The sequence below is a fragment of the Poecilia mexicana genome, unplaced genomic scaffold, assembly GCF_051168715.1.
Source record: "Poecilia mexicana isolate PSO_F unplaced genomic scaffold, ASM5116871v1 scaffold_14, whole genome shotgun sequence".
NCBI lineage: Eukaryota > Metazoa > Chordata > Actinopteri > Cyprinodontiformes > Poeciliidae > Poecilia > Poecilia mexicana.
The window spans coordinates 4,014,521-4,032,845 of NW_028263383.1; the positions used below are offsets into that span (position 1 = coordinate 4,014,521).

Below are 18,325 nucleotides of genomic sequence, written 5' to 3' on the forward strand. Positions count from 1 at the left end.
CTGGTTCAAGCCAAAGTCACTCTGCTGATCAAATGGAGGAGATTTGAACCATCAGCTGGGAAGTTTTGACAGATTTTGATCAGACAAACGTAGCTGAGAAAGTAAAACTCAGCTTTTAACGGGGTTAAAGGTACGGGATAACGATTTAAACTGTTTCAGTACCAAGTCTATGCCTAAGTCTATGAATTCCTTCCTCATGCACTTGTACTCCTCTTTACGTGCAAACAAACCTTCGACCTCACTCCTTCCTGTCCAACAAAGGTAGCAATAATGGCGAGTGAGGCATGGCGAAGAACATGCCAAGGAGCCCCCTCCGCTCTATCCACCTCCCTGTGCCTCTACCCACTATCCAGAACCATTTGGACCACAGGGAATGGGTTAATCACATTAGAGGCCCAGAAGAGAGATGGGAAGTAGACAGTACCGTGACAGCCGGGGTAGCACTGGTACGACTAATCCCTTTAGGCTGAGGAAAAAAGGGGGACGCTATCTCGCCTACGAGGCTAAGAAAGAAAAAAACATTTTCCCAGGAATGAGTTCACCTGTATGGTAACACGGCGAAGTTGGCCTGTTGATGCCTATTAGGAGAAACAATCACACTTGGCACGCACGAGTGTTTTTTTCATGCTGGGCATCACGTCATTGTCAGCAGGCTGAAAAAGAATCAGCAGCAGACAGTGGCATTGCATGAGATCCTCTTTCATGCCACGGTGAAGCAGCTCCTTTCAGCCCCGCGCTATCAGTCTCGTAAACAGTGAGAAGACGGGGAGGGGTGCTGTAAGGAGGACAGAGCCCATTTCATCTGCCATTGTAAGTGCACCCGAGTTCAACCTTAATGCAAACCTTTGCAGGCAGGATATGAATGGGATGTTCTCCATAAAAACACATCCTGCTGGGTAATCCGGCAGATGGCTTCGGCTGCGGACACCACAAGAGAGGCCGGCCACTGTGGGAGTGGCAGGGGAAGGCCGATCGGCAGGCACTCTTCAGGAGATGTGATATCGGGATTCTTAACTCCCCTTGGCAACGCTGGGAAGAAGAGCCGTCAGTTTAGATCCATCAAGTTCTCACTTAATCTCGCTCACCACTTTTTTTTTCTCTGTGTTTTTCCCTCTTTTTTTGTATCTCCCCCTTTTGTTGCGGGGATTAAGCCAAGTGGTAAAACAGAGATTTAATGATCTTTCCATGGCTACGTGCACCACTTAAACCATGAGACAAACAAGTTGAGGCATTCTAAGAGTCACCCCCTATAAAGACGGCTGCTCAGGAACTGTGAGGCTTTTGATACAGCCTTAAGCTGCTGCTGCTGATTTTTATTTATTTTTTCCTCTGGTGCCGAGCTCTGCTATGGGAAAATTTAAAGTTTTGCACAAAGCCATTGTCAACAGACTGAGAAGAGAACAGTTAGGGAAACTTCTTGATAGCTTTGTAATGATAACGTTTGGTGAATTTCAGTGGTTCGTAAAAGCAGAAAATCCATCATCCACATAAAATGATCACAAAATAATAAATATTGGCCATGTTTGTTAGGTTTGCAGTTGTCCGTCCATCTGTAATGTCACACATTTGTCCTTGGAGGGTCGCCAGGGAGACAGGTGCCTGCCTCCAGGGGTCATCAGGTGAAAGGCAAGATACACCCCGGACATGTCCCCAGTCCACCGCAAGGTTTCCAGTTGTGTCATGCTCTTTTTATTGTTTGAAATTGAATTGATGCTCATGTACTTATGAAAATCATGTATTCTCACCCTTCCACTTTAATTGTACATTAGTTTGCTGATGTCTATCATCTAAAATCCTGATAAGGCAAACAGAGGTGTGGGTTACTCTCTCTTCAAGGCGCTGGAAACATTTTTGAATATGTTATACACTGATATACATTAAAACATTTTTGGCAAGTGCAAACACGAAAAGAAGACCACGGTGTTAACCGATAATCCTACCAGAGCTTTGTGTGTAATTTTCAGTCTTTACTGGTAATAACTGGGAAAGGTATTGGCTGTGGTCATTATAAAATAGCACTAGAAAGCCATAATAGGAGGACAAATATCAGAAGAGGGACATTCAGTGTGTAATGGAGGGTAGAGGTGTATGTGTTAATGCCAATGTGCAGTAAGTGGGTAAACTGGTTGTTGGCGACATTATGTGACACCGGCAGGGTCAATGATGGTGATAATGAGGACTGTAAGCACTGTAGCACAGGGGTTAATAGTCCTGAGCTGGCTTTGAGATTATGATGTGTTCTGTAGTATGGAAGACTCATACAGGTAAAATGCTGTTTCCAGGTTTAATGCCAGCAAAACTCTCAGAAATAGACAATGGCTTTTAAAGTACGGCACAGAAACAGAACTGGAACTAACCATGAAACTTTGTTCAGAAATGTTCTCCTCAAGCAGTGATGTGTTTTTTTTTTGTTTTGTTTTATTCTCTTTTTGCTTTTGATATTTTTGTAATGTACTTAGCATATGTGTACCCAGGTCATGCACAGACTTGAAATGCCTTGCCAGATATCTCTCTGCATGAACATCCTGGGGGACGTGTCTGAGGAACTGGACATTTTTTGAGAAACAGAGCAACAGAAACTCAAATCAAGCTTTCTTACAACATATTAAGCTTTTAAAAGTGATGTTTTAAATTATTCCAGAGCTGCCCCCCTGCAAATTTCCAGAAGGAACAACAAAAATAAGTACCGCTCACTGTAAATTATGACTGCAAAATCCAAGTGAAATCCCATGTCCAGACCTACATTCACATAGAAACGTCTTCTCCTTGGGAATATTTTGTTAAAAAGAAAATCATTTTGTCTCAAGTAACTATACAATCTCCTAGACAAATTAGTTGCTTAAATTAATCGGTTTGATTTGATGTTACACTTAGGTGTTACAACTTATGGGTTCAGTTGGGTGAAACCTGAGACAAAATCACAATCGGTGAACAATCAACAGAGAACATTAAAGTGACATTACAAAAACAGCCATGAAATTATCTCATGTCAAATTTAGTGAGAGGGTTGCAGGTTTGAAGAAACTACTTGGCTATAACTGATAATCAGAGTTTAAACACATTTTCATTCAAAATTGCATTACATTCTCAGCTTAACTTTTCCTTATTTTTTTTATTATTTTTTTTCCAAATATTAAATATTCATGTTCATTCTGAATCCATGGCAGATATATCTGATTTTCAGGTCAGAACACACACAAAAAAAATTGAGATAAACAAATTTGTTCTATTTTGTTCTGAGAGGGTTCAGTAGGAGTTTAATCTTTAATCACAGTCAATATAGAGCTCAGCGTACGGGTCTATTTCCTCAAGAGTAACCGGCGCATCGGTAACTTGCGCCTTCTTTTTGAGAGGAATCCATCTTTGCATGATCTTTCTTCCAGGCTGGAAAAAAAAAAAAAAAAAAAAAAACGCTTAGTTTTTACAGTTAATATGAATGAAATAAGACCGAATGTATGTTTTGGGTCGAACTAGAAGGCTTGAGAAATGTTTGTACCAAAGACAAACTGTCTGGTGACAGCTATTGAGCAGTAGATAACTCTCAACGTGTATATTTATGTTGAATGGATTATATATAACACACTAAATAAATTCTGGTATTGCGTATTATACTGATATAAACTCATGAGACAGTATCAGTGTTTTTTTTTGTTGTTTTTTTTTTGTCATTTTAGAGTGACTCACAACTTTCTTGATCTCGCCCGAAGCTCGTTTCATGCACTTGCTCATCTTTTCTCTCTGCCTCTCCCTCTCCTCCCGGAGCTTTTCCTCATGCGCCCTGGAACATGAAGAGGTGAACCAGACAGTTAAACTAAAGCACTAAAGTAAACCAAAGTGCACAAATAAGATCACTTATCCCAGATGGCAAATTTTCGTCCCTGATATTAAAATTATTTCAAACTAAGGTTTAAGTGGATAGGAATTCACTGGAGATCAGCACCAGCCCCGATAGGAACGATACGAGGATAAGAGTGTTCGGAAAATGGACACTCCTTTTGTTTTTCTATCAAATAAAATCCCAATCAGAAACATCCAAGCTTGCTGTAGTAACATTGCAAGAGAAATAAATATTTTTGGAAGACATTTGCACATAAATATGACTTAACAATGCTTCCCCAGAGTGAGGGAAACAAACCTGGTTCTCCTCTCTCCATCCTTGATTTCCCACAGTGTCTCAAACATATCTCTAGGGATTTTCTCAATTTGCTGCAGCAACAGGTTCATACGGTGCTCAACAAGGCAGAGCTTTTCCAAAGTTGCTTGTTTGGTAAGCCGGTTCTCGAAGCAGCAAAGGTAAACTTCTGTTACCTTCTTACTCAGAACTTCTAACAGAATATCCTGTGATAAACAAGAAGAGAGTTATACTTGACATTGACAGGACATTTTTATTTTATTTTTTTGCAGCGCTCTAAACCCCCCATGCTGATTCTTTACCTCGTCTTTTGCTTCTAATGAGTTATGGAGCTGAACCTGCTTTCTGAGCACCACGGCTCTCTTCCTTTCCATTTCAATTCTGCTCTCCAAGTTGCTTTCTTGCTGTGCTATTTTCTTCACATCCTCTGCCCTTCACAAATAGAAGGCAGATTTTGGAGTTGTGTGTCTTTCATATCTATCATCTGCTTGCCATTTGGTTTAAATTAACATGTCACCACACGCCACTGTCCTATGCCTCTTCTTTGAAGTAAAACGTTCACATTCTCACATTTTAAGTTCGATGGTCTCCAAGGTCTGCTCCAGTGTTTTATCCATTTCAGTGGCGTTCTCTATCAGAGAAAGGATCTGGTCGGTTAACTCCGATGGTAAAACCACAACCTCAAAAGGATCAGAGAAGTAGATCTCGACTATCCTCTGCAAAGAGAAGGGGAGGAAAACCAAACTGCATCACTGAACAATGAAAAACAGCAAGTGTTTCTGTTTTGAGCTTCGATTTAGGTTGTAAATGACCTCGTCACCGTCGCCGTCGCTGTCATCAGGCACAGCTGAATCTGTTGATCTGAAAATGCAAAAGAAATCAAATTGATGAAAGAAAAAAAAAATAAAATAAAAAATCAGCCAGTAAAAATTATAGTAAATAAGTGGAGCTTATAAATGTGCCTCACCATTTGAAAGATAGTGAGGCAAAAATTTTAATTATCATGCTGTGAAAATATGGTAATATTACTTAAGCCTCCTCCTGGTTCCAATTTTGATGCTCTGATTTTAAAACACAATACATAATACATACCATAATTTCTAAAATGTTTAAAAATTAGATGTCTAATGTTTAGACTTCTAATTTTTAGATGTTTAAAAATTATATAATTATTTTAAGAACTCCTTACAATAATAATATTGTTAAAACACTTTGTTCACGATTACTGAATGACACTAATTACTACCACTAATGATAACAATGGATTTATTTGTTTAAATGAGCTGCCTTTTTATATTGTAATATAATTCGAAGAATACTACTCAGTCTTATACTGAATTCATTCTAATAATAAATGTATATAATTTTGCTGTGCACTTTCTGCTTTAAATTTTGCTTTTATGCAAATATCCTTTTCTTAATTAACAGCATGTACCAGATATGAAAACTTTGTCTCAGTAAGGCTTTACTTTAAGCCCTGAATAATTAACTTCTTTGTTGTTTTTGATTCACAACGATGATAAATGTGACTGTATACTCTAGCTTATAGGTGTGGAAGCAGAGATTCATAACAACTTAAACAAGTTGATTAACTGTGTTAACTTACTGTGTGTCTGTCTGTGACGTGGACGGCGTGGACTCTGAAGGCAGGGTTTTATCTGAACTGCATGTCGGATCTGCTTCCACACCTAAATTAGCATCAGATGTACAACAATTATTTGTTGTGCGGCAAAGAAAATACAACATTGTTTGTACTTTGTTCTTTACTTTGAGCCTTGAAGAACATTTGATGTCTGAAGAGATTTTCATTCCTAGTTCAGGGATCCTCATAGACTTCAAATCAATATATGTACAAATAATTTTCCCAAATGTACTTGCAAAGTTAACCCTTAGGAGAATTTAGGGATACTTTTTGCTACTATTTTCGAGTCTATTTAGCAGTGTGTTATTTGCCAGAGAACATTTGCTGAACAAAATTTAAAATTGTTGTGTCAGGTTTTGAAATCAGCCTAAAGAAATTAAGCTACACAAGAATCCACACATTTATTCTTGAAGAGAAAAACTAGTTGTTTTATATCGATTGTCAGGAGTTTTTGTTCTTATTTTATACCCACTAGATGGCGCCAATCCCTCTTTTCTTTTGGTTACTGTTTTCCGGCGTGCGTCTTAAAAATTTGTTGGGTGTGTATAGTTGGGTGTGTATAATGAAACCTCAAAATTTTTACTTTAGCGGATTGCATCATTTGAACTTGAAAAACAAAAACTAGACGTATATCAGTGATTCTTGAGAATAGGGACAAAATGGGTTTTAATTTTCCCATATTTTTTTAAAATTATTTCTCAACCTTATGTGTGCAAATATGACAAATAATGTTTAGAAAATATGAAGATGCTAAGGTACAGGCTCCCAGTTGCGAATTTATTTTTAAAAATTACATTTTTAATCGACCTGACCCAGAACTTTGTCATCACCATCTGACAAAAATAAATCTAAAATGATTTTTAAAATACCCCATTAGTGATATTTTTACTCAATTTACAGACAAATGCTTCTCAAGAAATAAAATAAATATTATTTAAAACAAAAAACAAGAAAAAGTCCATCTGATGGAGTTGACAGTGCATGACGGAGTTGACACAGAACTGAAGGTGGTGACAAACTAGTGAGTAAAATGAAAAACTTGGTACATGTGAAGTAATGCAATTCATGTAAAATACATTAAAATGAATTAGTTGCGCAATTAAGTGAGATTTGACAACAATTTCACTGAAAGAGTCAGAAAAACTCTGACGGAGTTGACATCTGACGGAGTTGACGAAATGCCAAACTACCTCAATTTATATGATGTTATTCTGAAGGAGGCCATATTGTAGCTCGTCAGGTCCATGAAATCTTTACAGTTTACCAAAATTAAGCTTTTATTTCGCAAAATTTCATCAAAGTTTTGTAAATTGTCAGTTATGGAGTTGACACATCATGGTTGTGACAAACAACTTAGGAATAAAACAGAAGAAAAAACTAAAGAATAACTTAAGCTAACCGGAGCTAACTAGCCCTCCTAGCAAAGGAAGAGAAAAGACAACGTCATGGGGTCCTCAGAAGTTCTGGTGCCCCCAATAATGCCTGATTTTTTTTACATTCTTTTCATTTCTGACGGTGTTGACAAAAACTAAGGACAAATTTCAACGGAGTTGGAAAATATCTAAAAATTATTTTTAATTCAATTTATCGATACTTTTATAATTATTTATATGACTACTTATACTTAATTGTCATAATATATAATTTTAGTATTTCTTTAATTGTTTTAAACTATAAGAATGTGTTGAATTCTGCTCCTGGACAAGGGCTTTTACAGGCATCATCCACCGACTACAATGTTTAAAATAAAAAAATATTCAGCAAAAGAAAGAAAAATATACATTGTTGTGCTCACATGACCCAGGTTAGTTTAGTTAGATATTTGAAAAAAATATATTTTGTGTATATTTTATTCAAATTTCATGCTTTATCCATAGGACCTGTTTTGTCCCTATTCTCAAGAATCACTGATATAACACATTTACAACAAGTTTGGGAACGCTAGTGTTTTTATCACCAATAAGGAAGGTAATTAGCACAAGTAAAAAAAAAAAAGAAAACGTTTACTTTTGCTGTCTGCAGTTTCTTCAGGCTCGGTGCTGTGCTCCTTCTTAGCTTCTTTAGCTTTCAATATTTCAGCTTCCTTGGCTTCCTGCCACTCTTGAGGTGCAAGATTGAACAATACGTTTGCGTAACACTTATGTCTATTGAGGATATGCTCAACCCTTTCAAATTCACTTCAAAGAGGAAAGACCAGATTTAGAATCACACACGGGAGATTGCATCTGTTTAAAGCAAGAATTCTAGAAAATAAAAAATAAAAATGTAAAAGTTACTCATCTCTACCTTTTCGCAGCCATCACCTCCTCCAAACGCTTCACCAGTGCACCTCTGCTCTCCTGTTTGGACTTGATGGCATTTTCAAATCTGTTGTCGAACATTAACAATGGTCACAGTTTCTGCAAATCTTGAAAAAACATTGCATGGTACCAACAAAAGATTTGTTACTCACAGGTTTTTTGCATCAATGGGTTTTCTTTCAATTCGTGTGATGAACTTCCTCATGTGGTTCAGTTCTCGCTCACAGAAATGTTGATTGCATTTCACTTCTGTCTCCAGTGGCCTGATGAGTTTCTCAACGTCATTTATCTTTTTCTTAAGGTTTGCCAGTTCATTCTGAGGACATGTGGATGTCAGCAAAATCAGCATTTAATGTGTTTAATGACAAGCAGGAGAAGGCGCAGAATCATTGCTGAGGCCAGTTAGGAGTTGTTTTCCATTAAAGCTAGTTTTTTTTTAGGGGGAAAGGGGTTCTTGCTGGCTTTAATGCGAATGTGACGAATGCATTTATTTTATAAAACTTTGAAATACATCAAATGTGAGCTTGAATCAAGATATTGATATAAATCTTTCAGGTTATGCATTACATTGATTTTGACTCCATAACATAAAAGCTAAGACTTTGTTTTTTATTTAAAACCCTATTACAGAGAGTTCAGGTTGGATTTCATTCAACACATGTTTTCTACTGTATTGGGCTTATCTGTTTGATTCATTTTTGAGGTTATTTTGTGTTTTAATAGAAGTTTTTTTTTTTTTTTTTCAGTTACCCTCATCTCTACTTTCCTTTCTTTGTAATCTGTGAACTCATTTCGGCCTGTCAGAGAATCTTTCAAGAACAAAAGAGAGAGAGGCACATTAGTGCCATTTCTTTGACATGCAACAGTTTACTTTGCTCTCGATTACTCTCTCTGCACTTACTTGGCAGCGTAGTCCAAAACTCTACCGACGGTATGTTTAGGGTTGAGATTCTCCTCTCCTTTCCCAGATACATTTCCATTATCGGATCTTTCAGGTGGGGTGCTGTGGTAGAAATCTTGTTTAGTCTAAAACATTAACTAATGCTTCTTCAAACTACCCTCTGAAACGTCTATAAATGTTAAAAAGGATTACAGGATTCAAGAAAAGTACATCATTTCATGCAAACATAATAAAAACACTGCTTGTTTCACCGTTTGAGCCGCAGTCCATCTTTGAGCAGCTTTTGCCGGATTCACAATTGTCACAAACTGCAAAATCAATTTAATCGAGGCCCACCTGTCAATGGACATACATATTAATCAGAAAAAACATCATTTTGATATCAAAAATAATAGAAAAGGTATTACCTACCTCCTTATATATTTGACTTCATCTCACCTGTAAACCACTGGACCAAAAAATTAACAGTTGGAGTTTTTCAGTGGTAACCATATGTTGCCATGGCAACTGCAGCTCAACTTGAAATGTGTCTGTGCTTGTTTTGTTCGTCAGTAAAATTTAGAAACTTGCATTACATTAAATGAAAAGGTCTAATTGAAAACAAAAAGAAAGAAGGAAACAAACACAGAAAGGAAGATAGAAAGCAAAGGACAATTTCAGTATCGCTGTTATTTATTATCTTTAAATAATTCATTTATCTAATATTTAATAGATATTATCAACATTCAGATTAGGTTTGTTTAATTAAGATACTACATGCATGTTTATTTTTTTAAAAGGTGAAAATACACAGCTAAACTATTTTTTCAAGTTAATAATTGTCCTTGCCATCTTAACTAAAATAGGTTTTAAGGGTCATGTTTTGCAAATCCTACATACAGAAGGATATAGCATGAGCCAGATGTGAGGGAAGGCAGACTCCTAAATCAGACTAAAAGTGTCTGGTTTCTTTATTTATCCAGGTCATTCCCACTGAGATGATAATAGACCAGATTAGAGCGACAACCTGCTGCTCCTGCAAAGACAGCAGAAAGATTTGAAGGTCCCACAATGTGAAGTACTGAAGTCAAAACCTTTTATGTTTCATATGTTATATGTTAAATCGGATAATTGGTTGTGACAAAGTTCTATTGCATGCAGCAGTAGAAATAATAGCAGTACCACAAGTAGATCCCAACTTCATTTCATGTGTTATGTAAAAATATTGAGTTGCTCCGTGCCCTTAAATTCATAGATTGCATTACTATGCTATATATAAAAACTACTAATACATCCTGTAATGAAGCTGGATGCAACATGGCCAGCCGTGACGCCTGTGATTGGACGCTGGGAGTAAATCTACTGGGTAATCCTCTCCTGGCTCATGCTGTTATTTGGACGTGGGGATTTATTGTTGGTGAATTGTGCTGCAGAGGACGACTATTGCTGTTCACATATTGGATGGTTCCTTTGACTCGGCTGAAACAGCTCTTCCTCTAACAGTTGTTTCCTCGCTTGATGATAGAAAACAGGATAAACAGCCCTCCACAATCTGGCCCATCGAGAATACTTTTCCAGGATAGAGGCAAATGTCAGCAGTTCACCGGTAGGAAGTCTTGTTGTTGAAGAGCTCCTTTGACTAAAAGTGTTCAAATAGTTAGCTAGTTGTGTGTTTTTGAAAGTCAGGGAGATGTAATAACTACTACACTTAAGAAATGTGAGTGAAAGTTTTGGGAGCTTTGTAAATAAGCTTAACAGAAAAAAGCAAGCTGACATTTTATATTATTTAGAATAGGATAGAATAGAATAGAATAGAATAGAATAGAATAGAATAGAATAGAATAGAATAGATATAAAAAGCAAGTATAACAGAAAAAGGGAAAAAAGATGGAAACATAAAAATATCATATTAAATATTATCATCATAACGTATTTTCAAAAAAAAAGGAAGTTTGTTTGTTCATTGATATTTTTGTGTGTAAAATCTGAAATTTTTTATACAATAAAAATCATGTTTTCAAATTCTTTTGAAAAAAATCTTGCATTAATCAACCTTATTTTATTAAGGACAAACAAGAAAAATAAATATTTATTTTTTTAAGTACAAAAAAATGTCTTACCTTCCATAGATTTTTATGAAATCATAAAATTATATTTCAATAATTCATAATTGTTTGAATCTGGAGAGACAAAGAAACTTTACATTTTTCTGTTAATCTAAAAAACAATCTAAAAATGAGGAATTTTCAGTAAGAGCTCAGAGAACTGCTTGAACATTAGCATTATGGCTGATAATTTTTCTTAAGGTGCATCTATGAACCACCATGTTTGTATTCCTTATATAAGAAATGTTTGTGTGTTCAAATTCACAATATTTGTCTGACATTCATCAAGTAAAAAGTATTAATTGTCAGGAAGCAATAGCCAAACTGCAGTTGTTAAACTTATGCAGTATATGCAAAACTGCATAAGTCAAAAATCATTAACCTTGATTTTGACCCCACTCAAGGCTAATGGGTCAAAATGACTCAGTGGATGTTGATTAAAACTTTAAATCTCTAGCAAAAAACTATAGGTAATGTGGAATAAACTTGGATGTATTCGTGTATTAAACATTTGACTTACATAGTTTCAAGGTCGATTTACTTACATTATCTTACTTTTGTTTGCAAATGAATCGTTTCATTGGGTGCATTTACAAGCTGCATGTACAATAAGTGATTATTGTTTTACTGAAAAAAAAGCAAATTGTGCCAAAACACTTTTTGTTTTTTTCCACAAAGAACATAGATGTTATAAATACAAAACCTCCTCCGCAGGTTTTTGTCTGGAGAGCTGACTTTTCCCTCCTTTCCATCCCCACCAGGCAGTCGTCGAGATGTGAGAAGGGGTCATGCCTCTGATCAAGAGAAACATCGACCCTCGTCACCTGTGCCAAGGTGCAGTGCCTGATGGGATTGGCAACGAGCTGGAATGTGTGACAAATAACTCGCTGTCTGCCATCATCCGTCAGCTCAGCTGTCTGAGTAAGGTCCCAGATGCTAACAATATATGTTCAGAGGCCATCTTGACCTTGAATTAGTGGATTTCCAGGATTGTTTATGTCTCAGAAACACAACCTGGAACTTCTAATCAAGTTTGTCTTTAATGTTATATGTTTGCATACAAGTTCCAAACACACAAAACAGGAAAACTACATACATTATAGATCATACCCTACACGTAATGTACCATCTTCCTGGTATTGCATTGCTCTGAGTGGCAATGAAAGCTAAAAATGCAGAAAATCATAGACTGTCGACCAACAAGATGCAAAATGAAATTTGCTGGAGGACTTGACGGTTTTTATCTAGTAATGGACACTGATGACTCGTATTGGATGTAACCCAGAGTATGTAGCAGACAGAGATGGGCGGAGTACACAAAAATTATCATCAAGTAAGGCTAGCGCCACCTGGCTGGTGGCTACTTTTTATTAGAGTAAACGTAAAAAGTAGCCACCCAAGAAATTTATCAAGTAAGAGTTAAAAAGTATTTGGTAAAAAGTCTACTAAAGTACAGAGTAACTGATCAAATTATCAATCATTTAATATTTCAAAATTACATAATCAAACAGACCAAAGTACAAAGTTAAGTGGACATGAATTGTTCTCTAAATCAGTTTCTTCCTAAAAAAAAAAAAAAAAACCTTAGGAAATTTTAACAAAAACTGCGGGTGTGTGTCTGTGTCTGGTGCATTTTTGGTTAAAACGTGTTTCTTTTTCATTCAGTGGGTAGAGAATCCACAAACGTCTCTCAAGTAAGAGCAACAAAATCTTCAAGTAAAAGTAAAAAGTACAACGTAGTGACAATATTGTAACTAGTTATCACCCAATTCTGGTAGCAGGGACATTTTTCTGCTGTGAGGGTTGCCCCTTTGCAATATGACGGATTAAGAAAGAAATATTTAGACGGGGCAAATTCTCTCATGGACATCTGGTCCATGGCTTGCCTGATCACAGTGTGTGTGTGTGTGTGTGCGTGTGCGTGTGTGTGTGTGTTTCTGTGTGTGTGGATTAAGTGAAGTAACTCAGGCTTACAGCTTACCGTAAAGCTCTGTCCAACAGGCAGATAAGATGGAGAGTAGGTGGGTGGGGACCTAAACACTGACAGTCTAAGGATAGCTTTCACACTAAGTGGATCGGTGCTGTGATAGTGGCAGCATGCAAACAGCCCACAGAGCATGACACAGTTTGCATAAGAAGTAATTCAATACCTTTTTCCCTTCCTTGTGTTTCTGTTGCAGGTAAGCATGCAGAAAACGTGTTTGGGGAGCTTTTTAACGAGGCCAACACATTTTACAGTCGTGCAAACTCTCTGCAGGACCGTATTGACCGCTTGGCAGTCAAAGTCACCCAACTGGACTCCAGCGTGGAGGAAGGTCAGTTCACTGAAAACCTACGCTTTTTCCTACTGTTGCTGATTTTTAACAGACTTCTACCTCTGCTCTTGCTGCTCCACAGTGTCTCTCCAGGACATAAACATGAGGAAGGCCTATCGAGGCGCTGCGGTCCAGGACCAGGAGGTTTTGTCCAAAGGCAGCACTCCCAGTTCTGTTGCTGAAATGTATGAGGGCTGTGACAGGCCTCCCCCTCTTGGTGCCCTCACGGCTTACAGGTTCTGCACGTGTTCCACGCCAACCGTCACTTTCACTTTATATTTTCAGTCTTTGCAAACTGTTTTATTCGATACACTACAGGGAGGACTCCACTGACGCAATGAAATTCTACTCGGACCCGTCGTACTTTTTTGATCTTTGGAAGGAGAAGATGCTTCAGGACACCGAGGACAAGAGGAAAGAAAGGCGGAGACAACGGGTAACAGCATTTAGAGCTCTGTTCATGTGTTTTACGTTTTGAGGAAATATTCACTCCTTTGTCTTTAAATTACTCTTTCAAAGGAACAGAAGAGGAGCATGGAGAGCAGCACCCTCCAGCGGGAGGTGAAGAAGGTGAGGAAGGCGCGAAACCGCAGACAAGAGTGGAACATTATGGCTTTTGATAAAGAGCTCCGTCCAGATCACCGCCATCCAAAAACCCTTCGACGAGGAGCATCGTCAGAAGGCTCTCTCTCTCCTGATGGCAGGCAAGGGTTCCCTTTTCCTTCCATTTTTCAAACAAGTTTGTGATTTTAAAAAGAAAGGATTTTATTCATCTTCTTACATTATTTCAATGTTGGTTGTGTTCAGTTTTCTGTGTGGTGTAATTTTACTTTTTTAAAGATAAAGATGCAGATTTGTTGACGTTATAGTTTAAAGAATAGTACATTTAACTTTTGAAACTCAAACTGTTATTTTCCTTTCTTTCCGAATCCTTTCAGTTTGATGCAACGCATTTGAAATAATTCAGGAGACGAGATGCTGCAAGTGTGAAAAATCAAATTCACGGTTGCATTTTACTTCATTTTACATTGTGCCAAATGTTTCTTGTTGCAGAGGCTTTTTATAAATGACAAACGATGTTTTTCATCCTGAAAAAAAAAAAAGTTTTTTATTATATCTGGTGATATAAACATTTATGCACTGTTACCTTAAATACACGCACGAAAACCAGTTTTGATTTCTTTCAGTCAATCCTTTCCTTTATTTTGTATTTGCACAAATTAAATGTTTTCGAAAGGCTTCTGAACCCATGCAATAAATCCCTCATCATAATCAGATCTGTATTTAATACAGCACCTCATGTAGGATGGGTTTTAAATCTTGTTTCTTTTGTGTAGGGATTTCACCAGATTTATTCAGTGATTTTTTGGGATTATATCCTTCAAAGGAGATAATATGTATACATATATATTCTATAAAATATCACCTTGAAAAAAAAATAATAACTGGAAACTATTACACCATTGTCATATTTTAAATATCCAGAATAAATAAAACACTTGAAGCAACAAATGAAGTGGATACTAAAGACTCTGTAAACCAAATTGCTGTTCGAAAAAAGGGAACGCACCAGACTGAAACCTTTTGTCGTCCAGTCTTTGATAGAAAGATTGACAGAAATGAGACTAACAGTCATGCAAATGGAAAATTATTGAGCAGTATTCAATTTATCATGATAATTTATTGCTTTTATGTGACAGGCTTAGTTTTAACTATTCTAAATGTTCATTATCACTTAAATCCATTCCAAAAAAAACCCCATTCATGTTAACGCTGTAGGATTTAAAATAAATGTTCACTTAAGTTATGAGTGAAAAATTCCAGAAATGCAGAGTGAAACTGGATACTTTTCAACATCCTACACAGCATGTTAGCGTTTTTCATCCCTTCTGTTTTGTACTTGTGATATGGCATTTTTTTGGGGAAAAAAGAGGGACCATCTGGATATGCAAAGGCATCTGCATCATAATCTCCCTCACTGTCATTGTTTATCCAGGCCTGACCTTCTGGACTACCCAATCCCTCCAGTACCTGCTCACGCTGTTTGCAACTATGCCAGGTCCCATGATTACATCCCAGGAAACGCACATCCCTCACCACCTGTGGAGCACGAATACCACAGCATCGATGTCAACTACAAGAGAGCAACTTATGCTGCAGCAGAGCCCCGCATTGCAGACAGATTAAACGGTTCTGCATGTCTGGCTGCAGACTGCACGTACGTGTTGTGCTGTTCAGGAGCTAGACGCGTCATCAGCAGGAATATCAGATTAATTTGTTGGATGTCAGATTAACAAAATTGATCAGACATGCAAACCAAAATGTGTGGAAAGGAGTAGGTGAAAGTGAAAACACATTATTTCCAGCTCATATTTTCACGTTGTTCTGTCGTGTCCTGGCATGTTTTTGTGGTGGATGAATTCATCCTACAGAGTTTTGTGGTAGTGTGCATTCAGGGAATAGCAAACATGTCAAGTTGAAATCAGGGCCGATGCAAAAGTTTAATGTTTGCATGCCATGTCCATTCTTAAATTTGTTTTGATGTGTGTTTGATATTTTATAAAACATCGATATGGGTGCAGATTTCTCAGTTTAGCTGTTGATTTGAGGTTAACTCACCACATGTAGATAGTCATTCTTCTCCTTCAATATTCTTGCAATGCACCACTACAACTGGAAATGTAACAGACCCTCAGCATGTTACTGCCAACTCCTTGCTTTATTGCTGGTAAAGCATTTTACATTTTAATGCTTCACTTGATTCCTATTTGTCATTGTGGTCGGACGGCTCAGTCTTCATCGCTTTTGACAAAGAAACTGTTTTTGAGCAAATACTTAACTTATTCATGTGGGCAGGTGCAAATGCCAGCTAACTTTCAAAGTGTAGATTTTCGAGTGGGAGCTTTTTTTTTCTCACCAATAACATCTAAATCTATGTTGACCAAAGGTTTCAAATGTTTCAATAGTGACTCTTGTGTTCAGGTAATGATAGGCTTGAGTTATCATTAACTGGGTTGTTTTTAAATAACTGAACCAATTCCTTTTCATCTAAGGGTGACAAGTTGGGGATCCTGCAAAGAGCAGCTCAGATGAGTAGCTGGGTAATTAAAATAGGCACAGTGCACGTAAAAATAAATTAGCTTAACAACAAGCTTCTGGAATAGCTTGAAAATGAAAGGAGTGGAAATAAACCAGATTAAATAAATTTACTACTCTTAGGAAATAAACCAGATTAAATAAATTTACTACTCTTAGGAAATAAACCAGATTAAATAAACTTACTACTCTTAGGAAATAAACCAGATTAAATAAACTTACTACTCTTATCAGAAATGGTTAAAAAAATCTAATCTAATTATATCTTGTTGGTGGGTTTAAGAAATGTTCCACAAAAATCACCCATGTTAAAAATCACCCACGTTGTATTTTGAATTATCATACAACTTTGAAAAAAATTATTTAAATAAACTAGTTTAAAGCCCCAAATTAATATGACATTCATGCCCGCAAAGAGTGTATGTGATTGCACTCTTTGCCCCCAAAATAAGCTAGTTTCAAAATGTAACTTCATACTGCTGAGGTTTGTGGCTCTAATCTTAATCTTCTTACCTTTGAACAGCTCCATTCCTCCTCCTCCTCCCCCCCAAGGCCCACCCATCCCATCCTCCCAGACTGCATTTGGCTTTCCACCACCACCACTGAATAATGGAGCTGTGCACATCGGACCAGGTTACCCACTGCCGCCGGTGCCTCCTCCGGGGCCACATATGGCGCCTCCACCTCCGGGTCCCCCTCCTCCACCTCTGCCTCCCCCAGCCGCGCCCTCACACCCACCAAGACGCAATGAAACCAAACCGGTTAAAGATGCCAGAAGTGATCTGCTGTCAGCCATTCGGATGGGTGAGCATGGCTTCTCTGATGTCATTTTGTGAAAGAGGTTTGCTGATTTAAGGTGTGCTAATGTTTTCTTCTATTGTTAGGCATCCAGCTAAAGAAAGTTCAAGAGCAGCAAGAGCAGCAGAACAAGAGGGAGCCCGTGGGGAACGATGTGGCCACCATCCTGTCCCGACGCATTGCAGTTGAATACAGTGACTCTGAGGATGATTCTGAGTTTGAAGAAAATGACTGGTCAGACTGACCCTGCATAAGCTGAAGCATGTGATTTATATGTACTTTTTGGGAAGCCTCTAAAAAAGGAAATTGAATTGTGCTTGAACTTGTTTGGCTCCATCTAGTGTAGACAGAGCTATTTATCTCACATGCTTATTTTGCACCTCTAGCAAAATGCATGAATTAGATGAATATTTACGTCTTCTGCATGTAAAAGACAAAATTATGTGTGATTTATAGCTAAAAAAAATTTTATGTTTGTCTTTTATTCCAATGTCTTCTAAATCAAAACCGATATAAAAAAAAAGCTTATCTTATCAATGAGAATTATAAGTTTATAATCATCAGACCCATTTTTTTAACTAAATAAATCTTGAAAATCCTCAGCAGGAAAGTAAACACCAATATAAATAATACATGCCATGTCTGGCTGTCATCCATGTCCAGTCATGGTCTCTTTCTGTGCCGCAGCCTTGGTAACAGGAAACTGAACACTTGTACAGACTAGAGGCGCTGTCAATGTTACAAGTTTAAATGTGTGTGTGATCAAATCCATCTAAATTTTACAGAAATAGGTGTTTATATGTTCATTATTGTATGTATAAAATATAACGCTCCATTAAATGTTTCTGTGCATGTTTGTTCTGAAGTGTTTTGGAAAAATAATTAAATACCAATAAATATTTTATAAACGAGTTTATGAGAATTTCTTGTCCTTCACTCCATCTTTCTCTACCCTTTTCTCTCTTTTTTGGCCCTCCCAACAGTTAAGCAGCTTTATATTGATTATTATTATTATTATTATTATTATTATTATTATTATTATTATTATTATGTATCT

At 37.2% G+C, this 18,325-nt stretch overlaps 2 protein-coding genes across 2 annotated transcripts; one reads left to right on the forward strand and one right to left on the reverse strand.

Moving 5' to 3' along the window:
- Positions 1-1,823: 1,823 nt before the first annotated feature.
- LOC106921964 (cilia- and flagella-associated protein 100-like) lies at positions 1,824-9,325 on the reverse strand. Its single transcript, XM_088012594.1, has 13 exons — positions 9,312-9,325; positions 8,976-9,100; positions 8,825-8,883; positions 8,227-8,390; positions 8,061-8,141; positions 7,782-7,951; positions 5,739-5,820; positions 4,945-4,993; positions 4,703-4,848; positions 4,435-4,564; positions 4,136-4,338; positions 3,685-3,778; positions 1,824-3,384 (listed from the first exon to the last, which is right to left on the reverse strand). The coding sequence occupies exons 1-13, from the start codon at positions 9,323-9,325 to the stop codon at positions 3,265-3,267; spliced, it is 1,437 nt and encodes a 478-aa protein (XP_087868720.1). The 3' UTR covers positions 1,824-3,264.
- A 2,502-nt stretch (positions 9,326-11,827) lies between these two features.
- On the forward strand, positions 11,828-18,180 carry wasf3a (WASP family member 3a). The gene is made up of 8 exons (XM_014993998.2): positions 11,828-11,980; positions 13,240-13,374; positions 13,457-13,610; positions 13,693-13,810; positions 13,894-14,078; positions 15,371-15,592; positions 16,994-17,274; positions 17,355-18,180. The coding sequence occupies exons 1-8, from the start codon at positions 11,848-11,850 to the stop codon at positions 17,510-17,512; spliced, it is 1,386 nt and encodes a 461-aa protein (XP_014849484.2). The 5' UTR covers positions 11,828-11,847; the 3' UTR covers positions 17,513-18,180.
- Positions 18,181-18,325: the final 145 nt, after the last annotated feature.

Excerpts from the sequence above, each read along its gene's own strand:
- LOC106921964 (XM_088012594.1), bottom strand. Across the intron at positions 7,952-8,060 it reads GAGGTGATGGCTGCGAAAAG|TGAATTTGAAAGGGTTGAGC; the intron begins GTAGAGATGAGT and ends TCCTCTTTGAAG. Across the intron at positions 4,565-4,702 it reads GAGACCATCGAACTTAAAAT|GGCAGAGGATGTGAAGAAAA; the intron begins GTGAGAATGTGA and ends CTATTTGTGAAG.
- wasf3a (XM_014993998.2), top strand. The coding sequence starts at position 11,848 with ATGCCTCTGATCAAGAGAAACATCGACCCTCGTCACCTGTGCCAAGGT. Across the intron at positions 13,811-13,893 it reads AAGAAAGGCGGAGACAACGG|GAACAGAAGAGGAGCATGGA; the intron begins GTAACAGCATTT and ends ACTCTTTCAAAG. Across the intron at positions 17,275-17,354 it reads GCTGTCAGCCATTCGGATGG|GCATCCAGCTAAAGAAAGTT; the intron begins GTGAGCATGGCT and ends TTCTATTGTTAG.